Here is a 25522-nt window from a genome sequence, read left to right on the forward strand (position 1 = left end):
GTATTGATCTGTAATTCTGAGGTCTGTGCATAGACTCTGTTGATGAGTTGGGAATCTTAGACTTGTTTAAAGCTTTGCAGTTCACCTCCAAAGACTGGTTTAATTTTCATTTCTTGGAGATTGTTAATGTTTGTTAAATGATTAATGAGTGGTCTTGTAAAATATCATTTTCTTCTTGCATAATTGTTAAACCTAACAGGGCCACATTCTGTTCTCATTAAAGTCAATGGAAAAACTCATTGCATCCAATAGGAATAGGGCTGGGCCCAAAATAGATATTTTGAACAATCAGTCAGTATGAACTATGATATACACAAATAGTCTTAACTGGTCGAAGGGAAATTCAGATTGAAATTATTCATTCAGCACCTGGTAGTGCTGGCTTTTTATATATATGGCACATGGATAACAAGCTTATAAGTGCTCTTGAAGTACCATCAGGTACACTGGGGAGACTTTTCAGCTATGCTTTCATCCACATGGCTGTCAGTTTCATTGGAGAGACATGTGCAAAGATAGTGACCAGAGAACAATCAGGAATGTGAACAACTACCATCACTTTACGAAATCTTAGGTTCATTATCAGAGTCCAGATGCACTGCAGGTAGGGGACACTGCAGAGTGTGATAAACCTATGAAATTTTGAAACTTCCCTGTGCATGTCTTCTTCCTATGTCTAATTCCCATCTGGGGACAGCAACTGTCAAGTCCTGCTAACACCTCTGCATGTGAGCAATTGGCGGTGATCTTTTCTGGCTATGATACAGATTTAGACAAATCAACCTGTTCACTTCTCAGTGCATGAGGCAACCAAACAAGGGGTGACAGTCGGATTTCTCATCCCAACATCTCCCTTACGCAGATAAAAAAGAATCAATTTACTGTTAAAACAAGACAAACAAACTCCATTTACTCTATCACGTACCCATGCTCCAGTTTGATGACTCAACCTCTAGCCTACAGATGGGCTTGTAGGCTTCACCAGGTAGCCCTTAAAGGTGAAGATATTGGCTGGTGAGTCAGTGAGTCAATAAGCGCTAGGTGTGTGTGTGTATGAGCTCATGTTCTTCCTACTGTACCAGAAGAACATCGCAGTTTTTGCCCTGGGGAAGGGAAAGCGCATCTCACAGGCTTGCATGAAACTTCTTCCCCAGTGATTTCACATCCCAAGAGGAATGTGCCAGCTCACCTTTCTGCCCACACATCTCATCAGTGCACTGCCCTACCTCACAGGGGACTGACAACAAGGCCCAAGACCTTTTCTTACAGCTCATCGGATCACCTGTCCCTTAGCTTTGGCAATTGCTCAGCTGTAGATTTCATGCCTAGTGGGTTAGAAGCAGAGATACTTGACTCACACAAAACTTAGATCATCTCCAATAAAATTTATATGTCAGAGACATCCATTGCTCAGCGAATTCCTGATTGTTTTGGATATTTATTGAAGTTGGCCTGAAAACTACATGAGTGTACAGCAGTCCCCGGGACCTCACTTTTCTGCTCTATTTTTCCATTTGGGTGTAAGAGAAGTCTAAAATGTCCTTGATACAGCTCGCAAAATTTGTCCTCAACTACAAATCCCCTAAAGGCCAACAGGAGTGGCAGGATTCAAACTAACTTTGGGCCAAATCATTGCCTGATGTTGATTGGTGCAAGGATTAAGGGGATGTAAGGGCCTGGCGCTGGCTACCCACATCAGAAACACCTATGGCCCCTCCCTGTGTAGGCAGGCAGGAGAGGGCAAGGAGTGGGCAGTTCCATTGTTCTGCCACCTAATAGTGCTGGCCAGCTGGGGCATCAAGCAGCATGCAACTCACCAGATACAACTACAGTTCACTACCTCCCTGGAACAGTGGAGAAACTGGCAAGACACTGTGATTCCCTACGCTGCTCCAGAGACAGCTGAACAACCCACTGCCCCTTGCTGAGGGCCAATCATCTGGTCACAATCTGGCCCTGAAGATGTCTCTTTGGCCTGTTATGCAGGAGATCAGGATCAAATAGATCCCTTCTGGTCTTAAATTCCATCAATCTACTGACTGCTTTAGCAAGGCCATCTGCTTTTAATGGGGGAGTGAGCTATTCCATCAGCCTCAATCACTGTGTTAATTTTTAACATTCCATTATAAGCGATATCCCTGAAAAAAGTTTGAAAGCGAAAGTCCTATCCCTCCCAATGGTGTTCTTACCCATTTAAGGCAGAGTGATTTTCCATGTCTTCCTAGAAAAGTCTGATATTAAACTTAGCTCTTTTTGTATTTTGGTGTTCGCCCACTGGCCTTTCCAGTGATGCCATCCAATCTCTGAGAACAATGTTTGTAAGTTAACAGCGACGATCAGTAGAGAGGGGGCTGAGCCACAAATTTCAGATATGGATCCAAAGTTTTCCAGAAGTAGAGATCCAGAGTTTTGGTTCTGGTCCTTCTTCAGCCCGTGGAGAGAACAAAAAAATGCTGCTTTTTATGGGTAGGCCCTAATGAAACATCAGCTTGTGAGCTGCTTCTGGGTTACACCGTCTCTCAGGATATTCTGTAATTATCAGGGGTCCTCCTTTGAAAAAGCTTCTGGAGTTTAGGGCTTTATCTTGACTGATTTCTCACTTACACCAGGGCTGCTAGGACTGGCATTCTGGGGGCCAGTTCCGATACAGCCCATGAGTTTGTTAGGTTTCCTCCTCCCTGAACAGGCTATAGCCTAAGAACAAATGTATCCAAGTCTAGGCAATAGGAAAGAGAGGACCAATGAGTTGGGATTTGCCAGAGCCAGAAAAAACATGGTTGTATGCCCAGCAGTTTCTCATGGTTGGAACAGAGCTGAGACAGCAATGAGGAACCCTTCGTGGCCATGCCCAGAACAACCTTGAGACTACCCTGGCGCATGCCCTGGGAGTGAAGCTGAAAAGCTATTGGTGTGAGGGAGGAGAGGACGGGTGAAAAGAGACATGGTCAAGGGACAGCTGGATGCACCCTCCCATGGCGTGCCAGCTGGGAAGCAGCCCAGGTAAAAAGATCTAAACCAAATGTTGCCCTCAGCCACACCCATACAACCCAGGTAAAAATCAGTGGGATTGTGTAAGTGTAAATGGAGGCCCAATTTGAGCCTCTATATTTAAAATGTCTCCTGGTCTGTTGTGACACTTTTCTATGGGAGAATACACCCAGACCCTGTGAGGTGCCAAGCATTTATACTGGGGTTTAATTACACGGGGGCGGGGGGAGAGTGTAGGAGCCTTATGTCAGGGTGCTATAACAGAGAGGCCTCATAAAGAGGCACAGGGTGCTGTACTAGACACAGACTCTGCTAGTCACATGTCAGTGGCGGATTTTTCAGAGGAAAAGGTAACGCCCTGATGTTGAACAATTTATGCGATACTACAGTATGTTCTTTCCGGACTGTGGCTGAGGCCGGGGGATTGCTAGCCCTTATCATTTTCTCCTAGATAACACTGCTTGGCATTTCTAAACCTACCTAGAAAGGGAAAGATGTTTTAATGAGTTTAATAAATATGCATAACATTAATCTGAAAATTGATTAATACGCATACCATAAATTCTCTCCAATCTGTCAGTTCTTTGGGGCAGCGAACTTACTCTTTGTGTTAAAGAACCAAATAAATGTTAGTCATTATTGCAATGATTATTAGTAACCACAGTGTATAAGTGTTTCCTGTCCTAATCTTCGTCTAAGGTGTGGCAGCCTGAGAGGTGTTGGCTTTGGGAGATTGGCTGTGTTTTTGTTGGCGCACACTCCACTGAAGGCAGAAATGAGGCCGCGTCAGTGCTTGCTTCCCAGATAACATCCCAGTACACAATTTTGCATTGTGGACTGTCCCTATGCCCTACCTGGGGCCATCCCACATTTACGCCTGCAATTCAATAGCACCAGAAATGCTAAGCTGGCCACAAATTTTCACAGAAAATCTTACAGACCGGAGAAGATTTCACACCATTTCAAAGGTCCTGATGTAAGGCTTGTGCTTCCCCACTTCAATAATCCATCGCTGGGTACTGGAACTGGCAAAGAGGGGGCTAGTTCCCAGCCAGGACTTCTTGCTTCCCACATGTGGCCATAAAGAGAAAGTGTTAGTGTGCTTTGGGAAAATAAGGCAGGGCTCAGACAGCCCAGCAACCTTGGTATCATTGGGAAACCAGTCAAGAGAGAAGAGCCTAAACTCCAGATGCTTTTTTCAAAGCGAGATCCCTGATAATCACAGAAGATCGGATTTTGCTCAGTCCTCTCACAGGCTGAACTTCCCTTGTAGCCAATGGGAGTGTGTATCAATCAGGACAGAATAAGGATGTCATGCTTTGGCCCAGAGAGAGGAGAGCAGAGATTAGCAGTGGACAAGCTAAAGGGAAGGCAAACCTCCAAGACTGGTTTTGTTTTAGCTTAACTGTGCTGGTTTTGTTTGTGTAAAAACCTTTTTGTTGGAAATTAGTTTAACTTTAAGCTTCCCGAGAATAAAAGGCTGTGAGAAAGCTCTCCCAGTGCAAGGCTCACTTGTGAGACTACAGTTAGCAACTCTGCCAGCTTATAGGCCAATACTTCTATGGATATTGCTTCCCATCTGGTCCTTCATAACAATGTCATCCATACCTATTATACCATTCTGCCTCATGTGGCAGAATGAACCTTCCTTAGGCTGTCCCAGGATTTAGGGCCTGATCCTAAGGGGTGCTGAGCACTTGGAAGTTGATCGAAATTATGGGTGCTCAGTAATGCTTGGGATCAAATGTTTCTTCTGAAACAAATTCTCCTACACAGAATGGATTTTGAAGTAGAATTCCTGTAGACCATCCCAGCCAGAGGCTTTGCTTTTACTCCACTTAGTCCATGCAGCTCATTTGACTGCATCATTGACCTCACTTGCCATTTTTCTCTTGAAAAAACTCATACTGAACACATAGGCATAGTAATAATAAATAGCACTTTTCACCCACACTCCACAGCACTGTACAAGAGAGGGTATTGCATTGCCCTCCCCTCATCACAGATGGGTAAACTGAGGCACAGAAAGGGGGAAGAGGTTGATTTCCAGAGGTGATGAGCACCCACAATTCCTACAGAATGCAATAAGATGTGGGTTTTCATCATTTCTGAAAAGCAGGCCCTGTGCAACTAGCCCTGTCTTTGTTTTATGCCAGTTGTATATAAATGCTGTTATTTCAAGCACCACACTGATGTGTTGCTCTCAGACAGGATAAGAATGTCTGCAAAGACAGCTTGAAGATCCTGCTTCAAGGGTCTGTGGTTAGTGAAGTGCATGTGTCTCCACTCATCACAGGAAAAAACAGCTGCTTCAAAGCTTCCACCTGCCATCAGCATGTGATATCCACCGATGAGCAGGACGAATGCCCAAGCTGCAGTACTGCTTCTGGCTTCCTGGACATTTGCATGGCCATTTCTTCACAGCTTCTTTCTCACTTCTCTTCCATGGGGTCCTGAGCTGAAGAATGAGTGTGACAGACCCTGCCCCCAACATAATGATTATCTGTGCAGCTGTCTGACGACAGCATCCAAACCCCTTCATGACAAGTACCAGCTCTGGCTTCCGCTCCAATCCATGTGTATGAAACATTAGCCTCTGTATTAATAATCCCTAGCTTTATATATATATATATATATATATATATATATATATATATATACACACACACACAAAGAAAGAGGGAGAGAGAACTTATCATCAGTAGATCTCAAAGTGCTTTGCAAAGGAGATACATATCACAAGCCCCATTTTACATAGGGGAAACTGAGGCATTGGGAGAAGAAGTGAATTGCCTAAGGTCACCCAGCAGGCTAGTGGCACGCCTGGGACTAGAACCCAGAGTCCCAGTCCAGTGCTCTAGATACCAGCCCACACTGCCTCTAAGACTGAATGAGGGTAAAACTCAGCTAAAGGTAAGAAAACATGAGGTGAAGGGTAAGGAAATACAACACTTTGGATGTTGGGTCTTTGCCCACTTTGATTTGAGAACATTGTCGACACTAATATAAAAATACCACATTCAGGTCCATATAGAGATGCTGGCACACTTAAATCACAGCAGCACAGAATCCACTGGCTCAGAAGGGGCTCCAGAGCTCAGCAAATCCCCCTCAGATTTGCTTCCCATGAATTTCAGCATGAAATCTTGGAGCCACCTATCTCACTGACTAAGTCTCTCTTCACTCTGTGAGCCAGATCCTCAGCAGGTGTCAACTGGGATAGCTCCACTGAAGTCAAGGGAACTATGCTAAGATACGCCAGCTGAGGATCTGGCCCTTTGTCTTCAGTGCTGAGGGAAGCATGGTCTGTCTTCTGCTCGTACTGGGAAATATGAATAGACCCAATATTAGGGCATGTCAAATGTGCCCAGATTCCACTATGATGGGCTCCCTATATGCATGTAGTAAATAAATACAATTGCAGTGGACCTCGTCCCCAGAGCCGCATAAGCCTCGAGTGCAGAAAAAATTAGGCACGTTAGCGGTTTCTCTATGAGACAGAAGAATTTTATCCTGAGCAGTTTGTTCCATTGCTGAACTGTCCTCTGAGTTATTATAAAATTTAAGCAAATGTTTAACCTTTATTTTCCCATCCCTGCTTCTTCCCTCCTCCTTGATTAATGAAAATATTTTTCATGCAGCAGGTTTTCTAGAAAAAATCACAGGAATCAGGCATTTAAATTGGCAAGTTGATAAATAACTAAATGTGTTATAATCCCCAAAGCACTGTTCCCCATTGCCAGGCAGGCACCTGCATGCATTTTCCAGGCCAGCATGGGATGTGGGGTTGGTCCAATGGCTTATGGAATAGCGCCATGGGTTGCCACAGGCCTGACTCGGACTCAGTTGCCAGTCTCAGCTTCTCATTCCTTGACCCACGGAGCTGGGAGAGATAGTCTTCTGCTGCTAAACAGCATCCCCTCAGGCTGATTGAAGAGAAATGTTGATGGGAAGAATTCAGTGCTTCATTTGTGCCAGGGCTTGCCAGGGCTGAGCCCCGGCACCTCTAGGATTGGCAGTTCACAACCCCAGCACCTCTGGGATTGCTGCATCAGTTATGAATGCTTGAGGCCCGGCACCTCTTTCTTTACAAATTAGGCACTTGAATAATGATGACTGTGACATGAAGCTTTGAGGGCAGGAAGATTAAAGCTGGTTAAAATGAAGGGTACCCTAGGGTTTAATAAAGCACCTGAGGAACTCCTTGGGGAAAAATACAACAGACCTCAAATGCCTGTGTAGAATTACAGCCAGATCCTCAGCAGGTGTCAATCAATGAAGCTCTGTTGAAGTCAATGGGGCTAGGCTGAGTGACACGAGCTAAAGATCTGTCTCAGAATAGTTTTTCTAATCGGTTTGCCCTGAAAACTTTTTCCCAGCAGCAACAACTGAAATACTAAAGTCCAGCCCCAGGTTCATTGGAGAGGAAGTTATTCATTGGTAGGATTTTGCATTTACAGTTTTCCAAGAGTCTATCAGTTACCCCTCGCCCAGTAAGCCTGACCTGCGGTTTCCCTTTAGCTGAGGAACATCGTTACCAGCAGACTGTTCTCACATCTAACTGTAGGATCCAACTCAGGCATGGGAAGGCTGCTATGGCAAACAAGGCTCTCTCCAGCCTAATGCAACGAGAGACTTAATGTGCATCTTGTGCCAGCTCCTGTAGCTGAAAAAACAATATGTTTCCCTTTTCACACTGTGATTGCAGTTGTTATTGTTAAACATTTTCTAGGCGAACAAAAATATAGAGCCAAAATCTGAGAGGCAAAGGGCACCTGCAAGTGCCATTGACGTCAGAGAGATGTGCAGGTGCTTACTTCATCTCACGCCCTGGCCCCATAGATTAAGCCAATGGTATGGGAACAAATTACAGAGGTCATGTTCAAAGTGCTTGCTCAATACAATGCAGTATATATTTATCTAATTGTGTTTCCCATATCCAAGGAAACCATGAGGGAATTTTATTCATGTTAATGGGAGTTTTAGAAGTGTTTTACAGCGGTTCTTATCTCTAACACTAAAAAAATTAATGAAAAGTTACAGAGCAAACTAGTGGCTCTAATTTACTGATGCTACTAAATCTGTTAAAAGTACGGGCAAGGTTCCCTGTCCTCTTTCGCAAGCATTACCATGGTCTAGCAAATATTTGAGCTCAGAAGCCATTTCACTGGTGAATTCTTTCACCAGTCCCTTCCCACTATAAAGGACTTGGATGCTTTATAACAGTTTGGGCTGGCATGCAATTGGCTTGGGTTGGCCAGACGCTGACGGGAATGGAACAGATCAAATAGTGCAATTTGCAGTGTTGTTGTAGCCGTGTTGGTCCCAGGATATTAGAGAGACAAGATGGGCGAGGGAATATCCTTTATTGGACGAACTTCTGTTGGCGAAAGAGACAAACTTTAGCACTACACAGAGCTATTCTTCAGTGCAGAGCAGATGATACCTGAAGAACCAAGGTTGAGAGGGGAGAGCAACACAGAAATATTATGTAACTAACTACTAGTATGTTGGTATGCCCTCTGCAATAGTAAACAAACCACCGTGCCCAAGTCTGTACCAAGTCAGGGACTGTGTCACTTGCATCACTTTAAAACACTGTTTAAAAAAATCCTATTTGATTCACCAGGTTGTACATCTAACTAACTAACGACAATAATATATCTCCAAGCCATGTCCTTTCTCACCCTCCTCTTCCTGGAGCATGTTATTGTCTCACTTCCATGCCACATCCATCCTTTAAGCCCTGATTCTGCAAAGAGGTCCACATGGGTAGATCAGGTCTGGAGGGAGTTCCACTGATGTTTGATGGGACTCCAAAAAGGTGAAAGGTGTGGGTGCGTGGATCCCTTTGCAGAATTGGATCCTTAGATGATAAGCTCTTTGGGCCCAGGACCTGTCTTTTCCATGTGAAGCTTCTAACACACTGGTGGGCCCCTTGAAATAATAAATAAGAATTAGAACTGGTCAGGAAAAGTGTTTTTTTCCCCCAGGGAATATTTTGACTTTTCATCAAAAAGCCAAAAGTGTGAACATTGATTTTTTTTCCAGCCAAACAATAGCAAAAATGGAAACATTTGAGGCTGACAACTGAAATTTTGGTTTTCAGGTTCTCTGATGAAAAATTTAAAATTTTCAAGGAAAGCAGATACTTTCTGTGAAAATTTTCATTTAGTTGAGAACCCAGCTTTCCATCAAAGGAGACAAAAAAGTTCCAGTGGAAGATGTCTGACCAGTCCAGTAATAAGAATAACAAAACTGACTTCAGGCTAATTCAGGTTTCAATGGCAGGGAACCTGGCATTCTGAACACTGCTTCTGTGAGGGATTTCACCTTCTCCACCTACTGAAGAAGATTTCAGAGTGAAGCAGGAAGTATCACTCTACTTCTGCTGACTTTTTCACCTTTCGTTCCCAACCTCTGTCTGCCTAAGCCCGGGTCTGTTACCCTTCAATGCATGTTGCAATTCCCATCTTTGCTCTCTGGATTTTGATCGTGATCCTGCTGCTGAGAGTGGGAGGAGTATTGCTGGGAAGTTGGTGGTGATTGAATAGGTTTATTATGATTGTTATCTATGGGTGATTATTCTAGGCTGTATGGTCTTGGCAGGGCAGTTTGTTTGTTTTGTTGTGTTTGGTAGTGGATTTTATTTAGAACTGGTGTATTCTAATTCATACAGTACCTAGGGCGCTCTACAAACTGAAATACATAATCCCACTTTGAAATGTTGGTTTATAGCAGTTTTACTCTTCCAAAGCACTTGCTTCCTGATAAGTGTAGGGCATTTGTTGGAAAAGATGAACCGGTATGTAACTCAGAAATCTGAGGTCTAAGATCTGCTCGACACTACAGAGTTAGGTTTGTGCAAGGCAGCTTATGTCGACCTAACTATGGAAGTGTCTACAGTTAAATTTTGCTCCTGCCAATGTAATTGCCCCACTATGCCAACTTAATAACTCCACCTCCCCGAGTGATGTAAAGTCAAGGTCAAAGTAGTTAGGTTGACACAGTGACAGTGTAGACACTGTGTTGATTATGTCAACTGTTACTGGCTTTCAGGAGCCATTCCACATTGACTCACCCTGACAGTACAATCGATACAAGCACTCCTGGTGAGGACACACACTTCCGACAGAAGGAGCAAAGTGAAGACATGCACAAACAATGTAATTACTGCAGCCGCTGTATGCCGAAATATGTTAGGTCAACTTAATTTTGTAGTATAGACATAGCCTAAGAGAAAGTGGTGTTTTCTGAAGAATCCACTAATAGAATTATTAAAACAAATTTAAGCCCAATACACAGTAGCTTCTGGCATGAACTCCATGAGCTTCATCAGAATTACACACTCATTTCCTCTATCTCACAAGCTAATTTGGAACAAGAAAAGAAGGTGAGTGTCATATTGACTCCTGGAATGGCTGAATGTGCTAGGGCAAAGGTTCTCAAGCTGTGGTCCGCGGACCACCAGTGGTCCACGAACTCCATTCAGGTGGTCCGCGGATAGTTCCCTCTAAGGTGCACACCTGGGTGGCAACACATGAGAGAATGAAGGGCCACCCACCTAATTAGTGGAGCCGAGCAGGCATGTCCACTAATTAGGTGCCTGGACCCTGGAGAAGACACACATGTAAGGTGAGGTGGTGGCCTTGGGGAGAATAGGGGGTAGGTGGGAGGGGGCAGTGAGGTGAGAAGAGGGGGTGGGGGGAATTTGGGATGTGCAGGGCTGCGGCGGCCAGAGAAAGAGGTGACTTTCCCCAGCTCCAGGGCTGCAGCTGCCAGGGAGAGACAGCCCTCCTTCCCAGCCCCAGCTCTGTGGCTTCTGTGGCGGGGAAGAGATCCCCTCTTCCCAGCCCCAGCTTGGGGGCTGCCGCAGCAGGGGAGAGAGGGCACATCCATCACATTAGAAAGGTAAGACTACTGATATTAAAATATGAGTTGTGTGCTTTTATTCGTAGAACAAAAAAATGTTAATTATTATTACGGGTTTTTTTATATAGTGCTTTTATCCAAAGTGTTTTACAATAGTTAGCTAATGGTACAAACAACATTTGGAAAGATCATTAAGTGGTCCGCCAAGACCATCACCAATTTTCAAGTGGTCCGCGAAAAAAAAAGTTTGAGAACCACTGTGCTAGGGAATTTCCAGGAAGTATTACCAGTTCAAATGCATTGGGCCCTCTTACTCAGGCAAACAGATCTTACTCACGCAGGTAATCCCACTGCAGTCAATGGAACTACTCCGGTGAGTAAGGACTTGTGTGAGTTGTAAGATTGGGCTGTATTTTAAGTATTGTCTATAGCGGTAAAGCACATAATTGGGAGTCAGGATTGAATCAAGGGCTTGGCTCTGTGTCATCTTGTGTGTGTGTCATCCTGAGCAATGTTGTTGTGGCCGTGTCAGTCCCAGGATATTAGAGAGACAAGGTGGGGGACGGAATATCTTTTATTGGACCGGTTTCTGTTGGTGAGAGAGATAAGCTTTTGAGCTTACACAAAGCTCTTCTACAGGTCTGGGAAACTTCAGGCTTGTCTACACTATGGCGCTGTGATGCTTCAATGCAGACACTACTTACACCAACACAGAATTGAGAGGGATTCTCCCATCAGTGTAGGTAACCTCCCCAAGAGGCGGTACCCCAAGGCGGTAGAACTACCCCAAGAGGCGGAAGCTCTACATGGTCAGTATAATTACATCGCTCAGGGGTGTGGCTTTTCACACCCTTGAATGACGTAGTTATACCAATATAGGTCTGTAGTGTAGACCTGGCCTAATTTTCCAGTGTAGACCAGGCTTAAGTGTAGACAAGCACTTACTCAAGAGCGTCACAGTTAAATACAAGATGGAACAGATTGTTTAGCATAAGCAGTTATCACATATTTCAAGGAACCATTCAAGGTGAAGTGGCCCATTATCACCCCTCCAGTCACTGGGAGAAAAGGAAGGGGGTTGTTAGTGGGGTTATAGATTGTTGTAACAACGTCTAGCAAAGTTATGAATTTAAGCTCCTAGATTCATTGTTTGAAAGTGTTGGGCCAGTTTCCTTTAAGAATGAGGATACTGGATTTATGGCTTATTATAACAATCTATACAGGAAGAAAAGGAGTCCTTGTGGCACCTTAGAGACTAACCAATTTATTTGAGCTGCTACTCTGAAACCAATCTATACAGGGCTGTCCCTAGCTATTTTGGTGCCCTACGCAGCCCCCCCCACAGGGAGGCTGTGTGAGGCCCCAGGCCTCCGAGGGGGGTCTGTGTGGAGCCCCACCCCAGGCCTCTGCGGGGGGGATCGGGGGTGGGGGGGCTGGCCCCAGGCCTCCATAGGGGATGGGGGGAGGGGGGCTGGCCACTTCCTGTGGGAAGTAGAGTGACCTGGCCCCAGCCTGCTTTGCTCCCCTGCCTCCCAGGCTTGGCCTAGTGAGTGCAGGGAGCCCAACCACTTCTGGAGTCCTCAGGGGAGTGGGGGCGGGGCTGGGGCAGAGCAGGGGCAGGGAAGAGGCGGGGCTCGGGCAGAGCAGGGGCAGGGAAGAGGCGGGGCTCGGGCGGAGCAGGGGCAGGGAAGAGGCGGGGCTCGGGCAGAGCAGGGGCAGGGAAGAGGCGGGGCTGGGGCGGAGCAGGGGCAGGGAAGAGGCGGGGCTCGGGCAGAGCAGGGGCAGGGAAGAGGCGGGGCTCGGGCAGAGCAGGGGCAGGGAAGAGGCGGGGCTGGGGCGGAGCAGGGGCAGGGAAGAGGCGGGGCTCGGGCGGAGCAGGGGCAGGGAAGAGGCGGGGCTCGGGCAGAGCAGGGGCAGGGAAGAGGCGGGGCTCGGGCAGAGCAGGGGCAGGGAAGAGGCGGGGCTGGGGCGGAGCAGGGGCAGGGAAGAGGCGGGGCTCGGGCGGAGCAGGGGCAGGGAAGAGGCGGGGCTCGGGCAGAGCAGGGGCAGGGAAGAGGCGGGGCTCGGACAGAGCAGGGGCAGGGAAGAGGCGGGGCTCGGGCAGAGCAGGGGCAGAGAAGAGGCGGGGCTGGGGCAGAGCAGGGGCGGGGGCCTGGGGAAGAACCAGAGCAGGGGCTGGAGCAGCACGCAGCTGCGCAGGAGCTGGTGTCCCAAATTTCCTGGTGCCTTGTGCAAGTGTGTGCTTTGCCTATGGGTAAGGACGGCCCTGAATCTATACCCCTGTAACAAACTCCCCAGCTCCCTGACTGGAAGGGTGTTAATGGGCCACTCCAGCTTGAAAGGTCCCTTGAAATATGTGTTAACTACTTATGCTCAACAATCTGTTCCACCTTGTATTTAGCTGTGGCACTCTGAGCAAGGCTATGTCTACACCGCATTTTGTGGTTAAAACTTTTTTCCGCCCAGGGGTGTGAAAAAACACCCCCTCTGAACAACAGAAGTTTTAACCATGAAGAGCACTGGTGTGGACAGCACTTCATCGGTGGGAGCCATGCTCCCATCGATGAAGCTACTGCCCCTCGTTGGGGGTGGTTTTATTTTGTCATCAGGAGACCTCTCTCCTGGCGACAAAGAGCGGCTACACTGTGTACTTTACAACGGCGTGGCTGTAGCAGCACTTCCGCACCGTTGTAAAGTGTGCAGTGTAGACATAGCCTAAGTTTCCCAGACCTGACAAAGAGCTCTGTGTAGCTCAAAAGCTTGTCTCGCTCACCAACAGGAGTTGGTCCAGCAGAAGATATTACCTCACCCACCTTGTCTCTCATCTTGAACAAGTCATTTCATATCCCAGTGCCTATTTACCAATCTCTAAAATAAGGAAAATAGCACTCATCTACCTTACAGTGGTGTGAGCTTAGTTAGGAGTGAAATTTATGCTAGGGAGCAGATTATTCTGTAATTATCTTCTACAGGGTTTCTTGCACCTTACTCTGAAGCATTTAATATTGGCCACTTTCAGAGACAGGACATTGGACTAGATGAACCAATGCTCTGATACAGCAATTCCTATGTTCCTAACAAATGCTTGTAAAAACGCTTTGAGAATCTTTGATTAAAGAGCTGTATGCATGGAAAGTGGTTAGTTTTGGGGATGTTTCTTATGGGTAAGAAAGCTATTTGGAATTCATGTAACTATAAATTAGACCCAAAGAGCAATGTAATGTGGTGATTGTATATTGTACAACAGACATAGAAAGAAATTATCATGTTGACAGAGAAGAACACCAAATCAAGTGGACTTTTTGAAGTGTAAACATATAAGACTATTAAGGATGTGATCTTGAATTAATTCCAAGACATACATTCACTTAACAAAAAACATAGCTCATCTTAAGGGGAAAAAAATAGGTACCAACTGTGGTGAGAAAGACTGGCATTCCTCAGGAACGAGATATGATTTTCACTGCCTTTCCAACATCCACCCTGGGAATACACATTTTAAAGCACCTTCTTCTGTGTCTTCTTTTACCTTTGGCGGCCGGAGAGAAGTTTGGGTGATTGCTTTTCAGAAGTAAAATACTCAGCGAGACCAAAGGAAAGAAACTGGCTTATTGAGAGGTTTCAGAGTAGCAGCCGTGTTAGCCTGTATTCACAAAAAGAAAAGGAGGACTTGTGGCACCTTAGAGACTAACCAATTTATTTGAGCATGAGCTTTCGTGAGCTACAGCTCACTTCCATGGTATGCATCCGATGAAGTGAGCTGTAGCTCACGAAAGCTCATGCTCAAATAAATTGGTTAGTCTCTAAGGTGCCACAAGTCCTCCTTTTCTATTTGAGCATAAGCTTTCATGAGCTACAGCTCACTTCATTGGATGCATTTGATGAAGTGAGCTGTAGCTCACGAAAGCTTATGCTCAAATAAATTCGTTAGTCTTTAAGGTGCCTCAAGTACTCCTTTTCTTTTGGCTTATTGAAATGGCAGCTCTGGCATGACAAAGGTAGTGCAGCATGGCAGAAAGGGGCTCTCTTTAGCTTGTGGCGAGCCTGGTATATTGTTCATGTGAATAGCTGGAGGATCCTGGTCACTAGGTGTTAATGAGAATCCCAGCAGTGGCTCTGCTCCAGATGTTGTAGGCTAACTGAGATACATGACAGCTCTATACTGTTTACACATTTAAACAGCACTTACTAGCTTCACACTAGGGACTTGGAGATGCTATTTCCCACGGAGACCCACTGGCTAATCATGTTGCACCTGTTAACTCCTTCATTACTGCCACTCTTTAATCTACCCGGTTATTTCTATGCTGGTCATTAATTGTATTAAAAATGAAAGTTATTCAGAACTCCATTGTGTTTGTAGTTTCACACCATACACAGAGCACAAAACCAAAGAAAGCTAATCTCACAATAAGAGGAGGAGCTGGACCATGCTTCCCTGTAGCCCTCAGATTTTCAAGGCCAAAAGAGATCATTGTGATCATCTAGTCCAACCTCCTATATATCACAGGCCAGAGAAATTCCACAAAATAATTCCTAGAGCAGATGTTAGAAAAAAATCCCCTCTTGATTTAAAAACTGTCAGTGATGGAAACTCCACTACAACCATTGGTAAATTGTTCCAATGGTTAATTACACTCAATGTTAAATATTAACACCTTCTGTCCAGTCTGAATTGTCTAGCTTCAGCTTCCAGCCACTGAATCACGTTAGACCTTTCTCTGCTAGACTGAAGATCCCATTATTAAATATTTGTTCCCCATGTAGTTACGTATAGACTGCAATCAAGTCACCCCTTAGTTGTCTCTTTAAGTGACACAGATTGAGCTCCTTGAGTCTATCACTATAAGGCAGGTTTTCTAATCCTTTAATCATTCGCATGGCTCTTTTCTGAACTCTCTCCAATTTATCAGCTTCCTCCTTGAATTGTGGGCACCAGAACTTGACACAATATTCCAGCAGTGGTCACATCAGTGCCAAATATAGAGATAAAATAACCTCTTCCATTCGAGATTCCCCTCTTTATGCATCTTAGGATCACAGTAGCTCTTTGGGCCACAGTATCATATTGGGAGCTCATGCTCAGTTGATTATCCACCATGACCCCCAAATCTTTTTCTAAGTCCCTGCTTCCCAGGATAGAGTCCCCCATCCTGTAAGTATGCCAGACATCATTTGTTCATAGTGGTATACATTTATATTTAGCCATATTCAAATGCATATTGTTTGCTTGCACCCAGTTTACTAAACAATCCAGATTGCTCTGAATCAGCGATGTGTCTTCATCATTATTTACCACTCCCACAGTTTGTGTGTCATCTGTAAACTTTATCAGTGATGATTTAACATTTTCTTCCAGATCATTGATAAAATGTGAAATAGTGTAAGGCCAAGAACTGATCCCTATGGGATCCCACTGGAAAAACACCTGCTCAATGACAATTCCCCATTTACGATTACACTTTGAGACCTATCAGTTAGCCAGTTTTTAATCCACATAATGTCTGCTGTATTAATTTTATATCATTCTGGTCTTTTAAAGACATAGGGCCAGATTTGCCAGCATGCTCTGGCTGCTATGTGCCATGCCAGTGACAGAAAACAGCCATCAACCCAGTTTAACTGGTCAGAAAAGAAGAGGTTAGGTGTTGCGAAAGTGGCACAAAGCAGTCAGAGTGTATGTGTGAATCTGGACTCCGTTCCCTTCGGCCACTTCTATACCCTGGCAATTCCATGGACTTCACTGAAGCTGCTCCAGATTTACACTGATGTGAGTGGGATCAGAATCAGGCCCTAAGGGATTGGTTTTACCACCTCCTTTGAAGACTTGGGATTTGGTGTCCTCAAACAGCAATACATGGTTAATGCCAATAAGCCACTTTTTACACAAGGGTAGAAATTATAAGCATAAAAACCAAGGAATGTGTGTAATGAGCATACTCACGGTAAAGAGACAAACCTTTCCCTTTGTAGTCATTCCTTTCCTGTGAATTTAATCTTCCTAGTACTCCTGTGACCAAGGATTCCATTAACTTCCACAGTGAGAATTAAACCCTAATATTATTCTGCATCAAAGCTATTCCAATATACTCTATAGAATTATCTTCAGCAGCAAAGCATTTGAGTCCTGCAGCTGAGAGAACAGTCAAATAAAGAGCACACTCACATAGCTCTGTTTGTGTCATTATTACCATTGTAACACAGGTAGACACCCAACAGACAAACTGAACTACAGGGCACCAAGGAGCTCATTTCACACAGCCATCTTTGGCGTAGGGTTTAAATAACAACTGTGCTATGCAAATCCGTGGTTTCGGCTGCAGAACTAGTTTTCATAAACTATAGCCCAGCCGCAGACTTGGGAAGATCTCGGAGCATTTGTCTTATGTGATTTATTTTTAATAATTATTTTCAGCAAAAATACAATGCCGAAGTGGCACATAGGAAGTTCTAAATTTCACAGGACGTTTATTAAAACCCCAGTAACTCATTTATGAAATATAGCTCCTTGTCTTCCATCTGTGAAAAACAGTGGTGCCTAAAAATTCACAGGGATCGTGAATACCCCTTCCACAAGCCTCAATTCATCCAGAATAAAATATCCATTAAAAGAAAGATCGGTACCACCACTCTTTCAGATTACACACATGTGTGTATAGATTACATATACCTACATACACATTCTGGACTAGATCCTCAGATGGTGTAAATCAGCACAGTTCAGTGGACTTTAACAGAACTCTGCTGAGTTACCCCAGTCGAAGATCTAATGCATGGATGAATGAAACATTTCCTGTATTCTGCTAAGTGTCACCAACCCTGAAACATTATATTTTTCTCTTTCATGCTGTTTAGGATTATTTCTGGAAGAAATTCAAAGTTTCACTAAAGAGAAGAATCTAGCTTTCCTACATCCATGAGTAATTTTTTTATTGTAAAAAGAAAAGGAGGACTTGTGACACCTCAGAGACTAACAAATTTATTTGAACATAAGCTTTTGTGAGCTGCAGCTCACTTCATCGGATGCATGTAGCTCATGAAACTTATGCTCAAATAAATTTGTTAATCTCTAAGGTGCCACAAGTCCTCCTTTTCTTTTTGCGGATACAGACTAACACGGCTGCTACTCTGAAACCTTTTTTATTGTATACACACATACATCAGTAACTGCTGTGCAGTTAAGACTGTGTTGTAATTTCCATTTAAAACTGGACTAAATTCTTCTTTTTCTGTCTATCTATCTATCTATCTATCTATCTATCTATCTATCTATCTATCTATCTATCTATCTATCTATCTATCTATCAAATCTGGTAGATTGATAGCAGAAGAGAGAGAACGTGTGTATGTTGGCAGAGTAGAATTCTACTAAAATGTAGACTTGACATGACAGGTTTAGAAAAGGTTTTGCAAAGCACATATGTCTGCATTCTGTATTAACCTTGAAGTATCTTAGCTGTATTAATTTTCTAAAGGAAGAAGACATAGTGAGCCAAATAACCCTGTGCATTGCCAGTATTTTTCTTTGTTATTATTCTTGGTGTTCAAGAGGAAGACACAGAAATTAAATACTCTTTAAAGTCACATCTGATTATGATTTAAGCAAAGGAAAAACAAACTGTTCGGAGATGCTGCACAATGTTATTCTTATCACTGGAGCGGAATATTTTGGATGACAGGGCAAGTGATATATACTTTCTTTGTAAATAATGTGATTAAATATTCACAAATGATACAAGCACTCAGAAAAAGTTTCTCTCCAAGGGCTAGATTCTGTTTATGGTGGTGTAACCCCAGAGGAATGCCATCAATGTCAATGGAGTCACAGTGGTAGAAAACCAGTGTAAGAAGGATCAGAGACTTATGTATCATCAATGGCTAGAATTTGATGCAGAAATGAATAATACAGCATTAAGGCACTTTTAATAAAAGAGGTCCTCAGCTAGTGTAAATCAGCATAGCTCCACTGACTCCAATTTACACCAGTTGAGAATCTACCCAAGATATGCAAGTGCTAAAACACATGTGATGCTGCTGAAGCATTTTATAAGTGAGTATTGTTATATGTTAACTAGTCTTGGAATGTGGCTTAGATGACAAGTAAAAATGAGTTATAGCTGAGTCTCAGTTTAATCTCTGGTGGGCAAGTTTTCATACCGCAGCATTACCAGCGTGTGACATGACTAAGTCTCTGGCTAGAAGACCCCAAAGACTAGAATGGTAGAACTGGCTGGGGATTTTTCATAGGAAAATGCTGATTCATCACAACTGAAACTTTTCATGGAAATGTAGGAGAGAGAGAGAGAGAGAGAGAGAGAGAGAGAGAGAGAGAGAGAGAGAGAGAGAGAGAGAGAGAGAGAGATTCACCACAGAAAAGCCATGGCCTAGGGCACTTACTTGGTTCTCTCACATTTCAGGTGAGTGTCCAAACCACTGGGCTACTTTGGGGTGGGTCTCACTCACTCTTGTTCTCTTTGATTTTTTGCACAAATATTTTGAAAGAACTAGTTTTTGCTCCAGTGCAAAACCAAAACAAATGCTGAAACCTCTCTTCTTTTTTTTTTTTTTTTCGTTCTGGCCAGCCCTGTAGAATAGGGTTGCTACAGGCCAACTTTAAAATGTATTAATATGATGTGGGGTATGGGAGCATGACTGGAAAAGAGGGGCGGTTGTAGGTTAGATTAGAAGATTACTGGCAATGCTGGGAGTGAGGGGCAAAAGTGAAAATGTCTACAGGTCAGAATTTAGGTGAATGGGCAAAGCTGGGGGAGATGCCCTCGGGACAAGAATGGGAGGGGGTTTGCTGTGGGACAGGATTAAGGTGCATTAGCAGAGATGTGGGGGACTCAGGACAAGGGAGTGTTGCAGATCAGCATTGGCAGAGCTGAATGCAGGAGCCTCAGGATCAGACTATAAGGGGGTGCTGGAGATCAGGAATAAGGTGCACGCCAAAGCTGTGTGGGAGCCCAAGAATGGGATAGCAGGGCATGCTACAGGCCAGGAGAGAGATACTTCAGCAAGAGCTGTGCAAGTCATGGGCTAGGAGAGGAAGGGTTCCTCTGAGTGGTGTTTGATGAGCTATCTGTGCCCACCTTATACTTGCCAATTTCTCACTCACTTGTCTTCTTGAATGTCAACATCACCTTTTAAAGGGAAAGGGAAAGCTGGGATGGGTGAAGCCTTCCTAACTGCTCCAGGAATATCTGCGCCTTGTCTGAGAACATGCAACTAACTACACACCACCAACCACAAAGCATCCTCCTGCCTGTCATTCTCAGGAACAACCCATGCCGGAATATTGCAGCACTGCCTGTAAATACGCTAAGAATCTTTCTTGAATGATAACCTAGATTATTGGAATTGTTTACAGCCAAGAGGATCTATATTTCTTGCCTCAGGCCCAGTTAAATAAATCATCCCCCAAGCACACTGCTGTTTCTCATTTCAGCCTTGGTCCTCATTCAAGTCCCTCATTAGAGACCCACAGTATTATTGGCTTGGCCAGTGTTTCTGCCTGAGACAGAAATGACACAAACACATCAACTCCACACAAACCCTCCTTTGCTCTCTCCTATTCATGGACCAATTGAAGGCACTTCACAGGGCTGGGACAACATCTTCAGAGGGAGTTGCTGCTTTAATTGATTTCATATAAAGTCAGCTGGAGAAAACACCACCTACTGTGTTCTCAGAAGGCGACTCATTGCCAGAGCTCTGTCAGTTCTTTGGAGCTATAAAGCCACTGAAACGTTCCTGATGCACAGCTTTATGAGCTGGAGGCTTCTCAGCTAGGCTATAACAGTCTGCCTTAAAAGCCGCCTGGATGGCCCACAACTGAGGAATTATTTACATTTAGGCAGGACTAGAAAGTGACCCTGCCCTTCTGGAGCTGTCATTGGATAAATATTTACTAACAATCCTAACCTCGCGCACGTCTGAATGCAATTCATTTGAGTCAGGCTTGACAGTGTATAGTCTGAGCTAACCGATGCAATTGCTCCCTAGGCTCGAACTCCTCTGCATCACAACTTATGGGGAGGCACCTGTGTAGCGTGGGCTGGGGCCTTAGTCTGTGCCCGGTAGATGTGTCACTAGCAGGCTTATTCCCCACCCAGAACTCATGAGACATGACCTGTCCCGGCTGCAGCGGGTTATGTGATCTTGGTGAGCCGGGACAAGGCACCTTTCTGCCTGGGCTTTCCCCGGCCATCTCTGACCCAACACCGCCAGCGTGCGGGGGCACTAACCCCGACCCCGCTGCAGCATTCCTCTCGGCCACCTACCACGTGCGCTAGCAGCTTGCGGGGCCCGACGCCGAGCCCCCCGATCCGCCTTCCTGCCCCACCCAGCCCCCCGGGGCACCGTTCAGCGGCACCGGGCATGGGAGCGGTGGGGGGGGGGGGATTAACCTGCACCCAGGGCTTGGCCAGGGTCGGCTGAGCGTCCTCTCCTAGGTCTCAGGGCTGGAAGGAAGGCTCCATGCCCGGCTGGATCTCCCGCCCGCTTGCGAGTCTCCCCTGGGCCAGGGCCCCGCGTCCCGCGCTCTCCGGGGTCCCTGCGGCCGGGCACACCCGCCTCCCCACGCGCCTTAGCCCCGGCGCTCTCGGGCCGGGGCCGGGGGCTTGACTTACCCACGCACTCGTTGGCCTCCCGCGCCGTGGCCCGCTGCCAGGGCCGGTCGTAGTGGAAGGGCTTGCAGCGGTCGCACTCGGGCCCGGCCGTGTTGTGCTTGCAGTCGCAGACCAGGTGGTCGTCGCGGTCGCGGACGCAGCGGGACGCGTGGCCGTTGCACTTGCAGCGGCCGCCCACCTGCAGGTCGGAGACGGCGTAGAAGTAGGAGTCGCGGGCCAGCTCGGAGTCGTCCTCGTTCTCGTCGCCGAAGGTGTGGAGGCGGCTGAAGGCCACCTTGATGTCGGTGGCCGTGACCCAGTCCTGCAGCACGGGCGAGTTGTCGAAGTCGTGGGCCGAGGGGCGGCCGTCCAGGGTGCTGAAGGCGATGAGGCCGCCGGCCAGCGGCCGCATGTCGGTGTGGGAGTCGGTGCAGATGGCCTCCTGCTCGTTCTGCTTGGTGATGGCGGCGCGGCTGGGCTTGGCGTACATCTTGCGGCACTGGGCCGAGTAGAACTGGAAGGGCACCCAGCTGCGGCCGTAGTCCATGGACTTGTAGATGGCCATGGACTCGGGGCGCGGCGAGCAGAACTGCAGGCTCACGTAGGTCACCTCGAACTTCTTGCCCAGCGAGAGGGTGAGCGTGACGTTGTGCGGGTGCTGCACGAAGTTCTCCGACTGCCAGCAGGTCAGGTTGTGCGGGTTGTTGAGGTCGGTGAGGAAGGCGGGCGGGTGGGCCCGCCGCGGCTCCGAGGCGTTGCAGAGGTGGCAGGTCCGCACGCGCTCCTCGCCCTTCTCGCTCACCACGCAGTAGCGGGCCGGCGGCCTGCCGCAGGTGCTGGACACCTTCACCTCCTTGCCGAAGGCGGAGTTGACGAAGTCCGGGATGCACCGCCGCGGGTGGCCGTTCTCGTCGTAGCAGGGGTCCGGCTGCGCCGTCTGCACCGCGAACATGCTCATGCCGTAGCCGCCGCGCGCGCCGCCCGCCAGGCACCACAGCCACAGCAGCGTGACCAGAACCCGCCAGCACTTCCCGGGCATCCTGCGGGCGCCTCCTCCGGGGAGCCTGGCGGCAAACAGAGAGAGAGAGAGAGAGAGAGAAGCGGGGAGGTGAAGCCGCCGTCACAAACCCAAGGGCTCCGCTACCCGGGCCGGCGAGGGAAGGCTGCAGCCCGGCAGATGGGGCGCGGAGCGCAGCCCGGCCCGCTCTGCTGGGGACCGGCTCTGCAAGCCGGGCGCTTCCCATCCAGCGGGATCGCTGCCCAGGCAGCGAACGGGAAGAGCCTCCCGTGCCAGGGCACTGCCCAGGAAACCCAGCCTGCAGCCCGGCGGGAAGCTGGCGGGTTGGAAGGAGAACTTTGCGCCTGCTGGAGGCAGAGAAACCCTGGCTGGATCAGAAGCGCAAAGCGACCCCGGCCCCCCTCTCCCAAGCTAGCCCCCGCCGCGAAGGCTGGTGGCTTTAACCCCCCTGCAGCTGTAGCCGTCGGAGACCAACAGGTGGGACGCTACCTTCTTCGCTCGTTTGGTTTTCCTCCTGAGGCACAAGGGTAACGTTTCTGGAGCTCCCGGGGAAGGTGGCACAGCCCGTCTTCAAGCTCTCAGCCGAGCGCTCCTGGCTTGTGGAGTGGAAGCGCTGGATGCTGAACGGTGTGTGGTTCAAAGAGCCCAGAGCATTCCCATCCTCAGACCAAAAAAAACAAACAAACCCACACACACACCCAAAAACACCCTAGTGGCGGGACTCTGTCCTTCCCTGCCTCCCTCTCCGCGCCTTGCAGAGAGCCTGAATGACGTTCCCAGCTTCTGCTGAGTTTGAGGTCATCTTAAAGGAGTGACATTCCGCTCACACAAGGAACACAACGACATCCACTGGTAGTTTATCAATAGGATGGGGAGGGGGGGAAACCAGGCAAAGCATCTAATTCAGAGAGAGGGGAGAGGAGCGCGTTGGGAGGGGGCAGGGGGCGACGGAGCAGACAGAAGGAATCGGGGAGAGCAGACTCTTTACTGCACATCGGCTATTTGAAAGCAAAGTTTTACAGCGCAGCAAAGACGAACCTTAGGCAAAGGAAGAGAGGAGCCGAGGCAGGGGGAGGGGTTTGCCGTTCCCACCCACTGCAATGGCAGCAGGATCGGGCCCTGCTCTCTTCCTTTGACTGTAGTAAGGACCTTCCTCGTGCTCTCCCTTGGGAAGTGCTGGTGTGTGTGTGTGGGGGGGGGGGGGGGGTCCTCAGGCACAAACTCTGCTCTCGGTTACTCTATCGGCTCCGCAGGGGGTTGTACTGGGGGTCCTGAAGGGATCTGGCCGTCAGCCTTTAGCTCCTCGTTAGGTCCTTACTGTTATTTACCTCTCTGCACTCTGTCCGCGGGGCGAAGGGTTTTGTGTCATGCCAGGCACGGGGTGTAAAGACAAAGTCAGAGCAGAGCTTTCTGCAAGTCTGTTCGGGAAGCTATTGGGAAGGAGCAGCTGCGCCTGTTCAGAGGGAGCCGGGGAAATCATGTCTAAATAAACAAGTAGGTGCTGGGAGGGGGACTGCGCTGGTGTCTGAGGTTGAGAAAAGCCTTGGCACGCTGCTGAGTCGGTGGAAAGAGGAGTCTAGAGAAAGTTAGAGCAGAATCGGTACCCATCAGCTTCAGTGAACACAGGATCGGGACCCTTTCCACCCAGGGTTCGGTCCCGCTCTTCGGGCTCAGGCAGAACGTCCATCGGCTGCTCCGGCCTCTCCCTGGGCGTTTTGCCCCAGGAAAGAGTGCAGGATCGGGCCCCTACAGCTGTGCTCTCAAGGACAACTCTTATGCAAGGCCCTACGGGGCACTCCGTGGTTATACTGGGCGAGCCGGCACGAATTGGTCACTCTCGAGGCAGAGAACAGAGGCAAATCTACCCCGCCGGGGTTAGTCAGAGCGTTTGGGAGAAGACAGGGACCCTACGATAGGATCCATCCAGGTTTATAGAGCTGGAAATGTCCGCAGGCCCTAGCAGAGCACCGGAGCCCCCCCGAGACCTGGGCAGCCTCACGGGTTCCCGTCTCAGGTATATTCTCCGGGGAGCACATTGTCCGGGGGAAATAAAAAAACACCTACAAGGAAATTGTATGTGGGCGGGGGGCGGGGGGACGGGACTTTTTAAACTGCATAAAAGAAGTTCCCAGCGACTGTTGGGGCGATGGGTCCTGGCAGGACAGGGCCTCTTAGCCGCCTGCCGGGAAGATGTCAGAAAGGGGCGCAGATTTCAACACCCTCCCCCGCAAGACTGCTTTCCGAAACCCTGCTATTCACTTTATTCCCCCCCTCCCCCGAATCAGAGAGCTCCTTCCACCCCAATCGCTTTATATACACACCCACACACACATTGTATACACACACACAGTACACACAACTCACACACATTGTACACACACACAGTACACACAACACACACACATTGTATACACACACACAGTGCATACTACACACAGTGTACACACACACGTCTACACAGTACACACTACACAGACACACACACACTGCACACACATATTGTACACACACGTACCCAGGCGCGCTGTATAAAGTTCAGCGTATTTGTGCCGTTAGGGTACTTTCCATGGTGAAGGTCACTTCGCTGAACTTGCCGAGGATTCACTATTATGACCAGGGCCACCCCAGTTATGAGGGCCCCTGCAGGCTGGCTCTTCCCCAAGAAGCCCCTTTTAAGCCAGTTGTGGGTGCGCGAACAATGGGCGCTTATTGTATTTGGTAGCGCAACGCCTGCTCCTGCCCCCCTCGCTCACCCCCAAACTCCTCTGGACTCCAATTCCCCTTGCGCCGGGTGTTTTGGTGAATTGTTACCTCGCTTCAGAACAGCTAGGAGCGCTAATCATGCTGCATTAGCAAATGCAAGGGCTCCCGTCGGGCATGGGAGGGAAAAGGTCCAAATCAACCACTTGTTTGCATCCCGGGGATGAATCACAGCGTGTTTGGGCTTCAGCTAGACACCTGGAAATGCTTCTTGGGACGTTCATTTCCACCGACAAGTCACACCCTGCGTGGAAGAAGCTCCCTGCTCAGCCCT

At 47.6% G+C, this 25522-nt stretch overlaps 1 protein-coding gene across 1 annotated transcript in view; it reads right to left on the reverse strand.

Annotated features, from left to right (window-relative positions):
- NTN1 (netrin 1) overlaps nt 1–23049 on the reverse strand; it is a 210966-nt gene extending 187917 nt beyond the window's left edge. The window contains exons 1-2 of the mRNA XM_073310452.2: nt 22978–23049; nt 21492–22534 (exon numbers count right to left, since the gene is read on the reverse strand). Coding sequence (XP_073166553.2) covers nt 21492–22509 — 1018 coding nt within the window. The 5' untranslated portion in view covers nt 22510–22534; nt 22978–23049. The remainder of the gene's footprint in view (nt 1–21491; nt 22535–22977) is intronic.
- Between the last annotated feature and the right edge of the window lie 2473 nt (nt 23050–25522).

Source organism: Lepidochelys kempii, chromosome 14 (assembly GCF_965140285.1).
Source record: "Lepidochelys kempii isolate rLepKem1 chromosome 14, rLepKem1.hap1, whole genome shotgun sequence".
Lineage (NCBI taxonomy): Eukaryota > Metazoa > Chordata > Testudines > Cheloniidae > Lepidochelys > Lepidochelys kempii.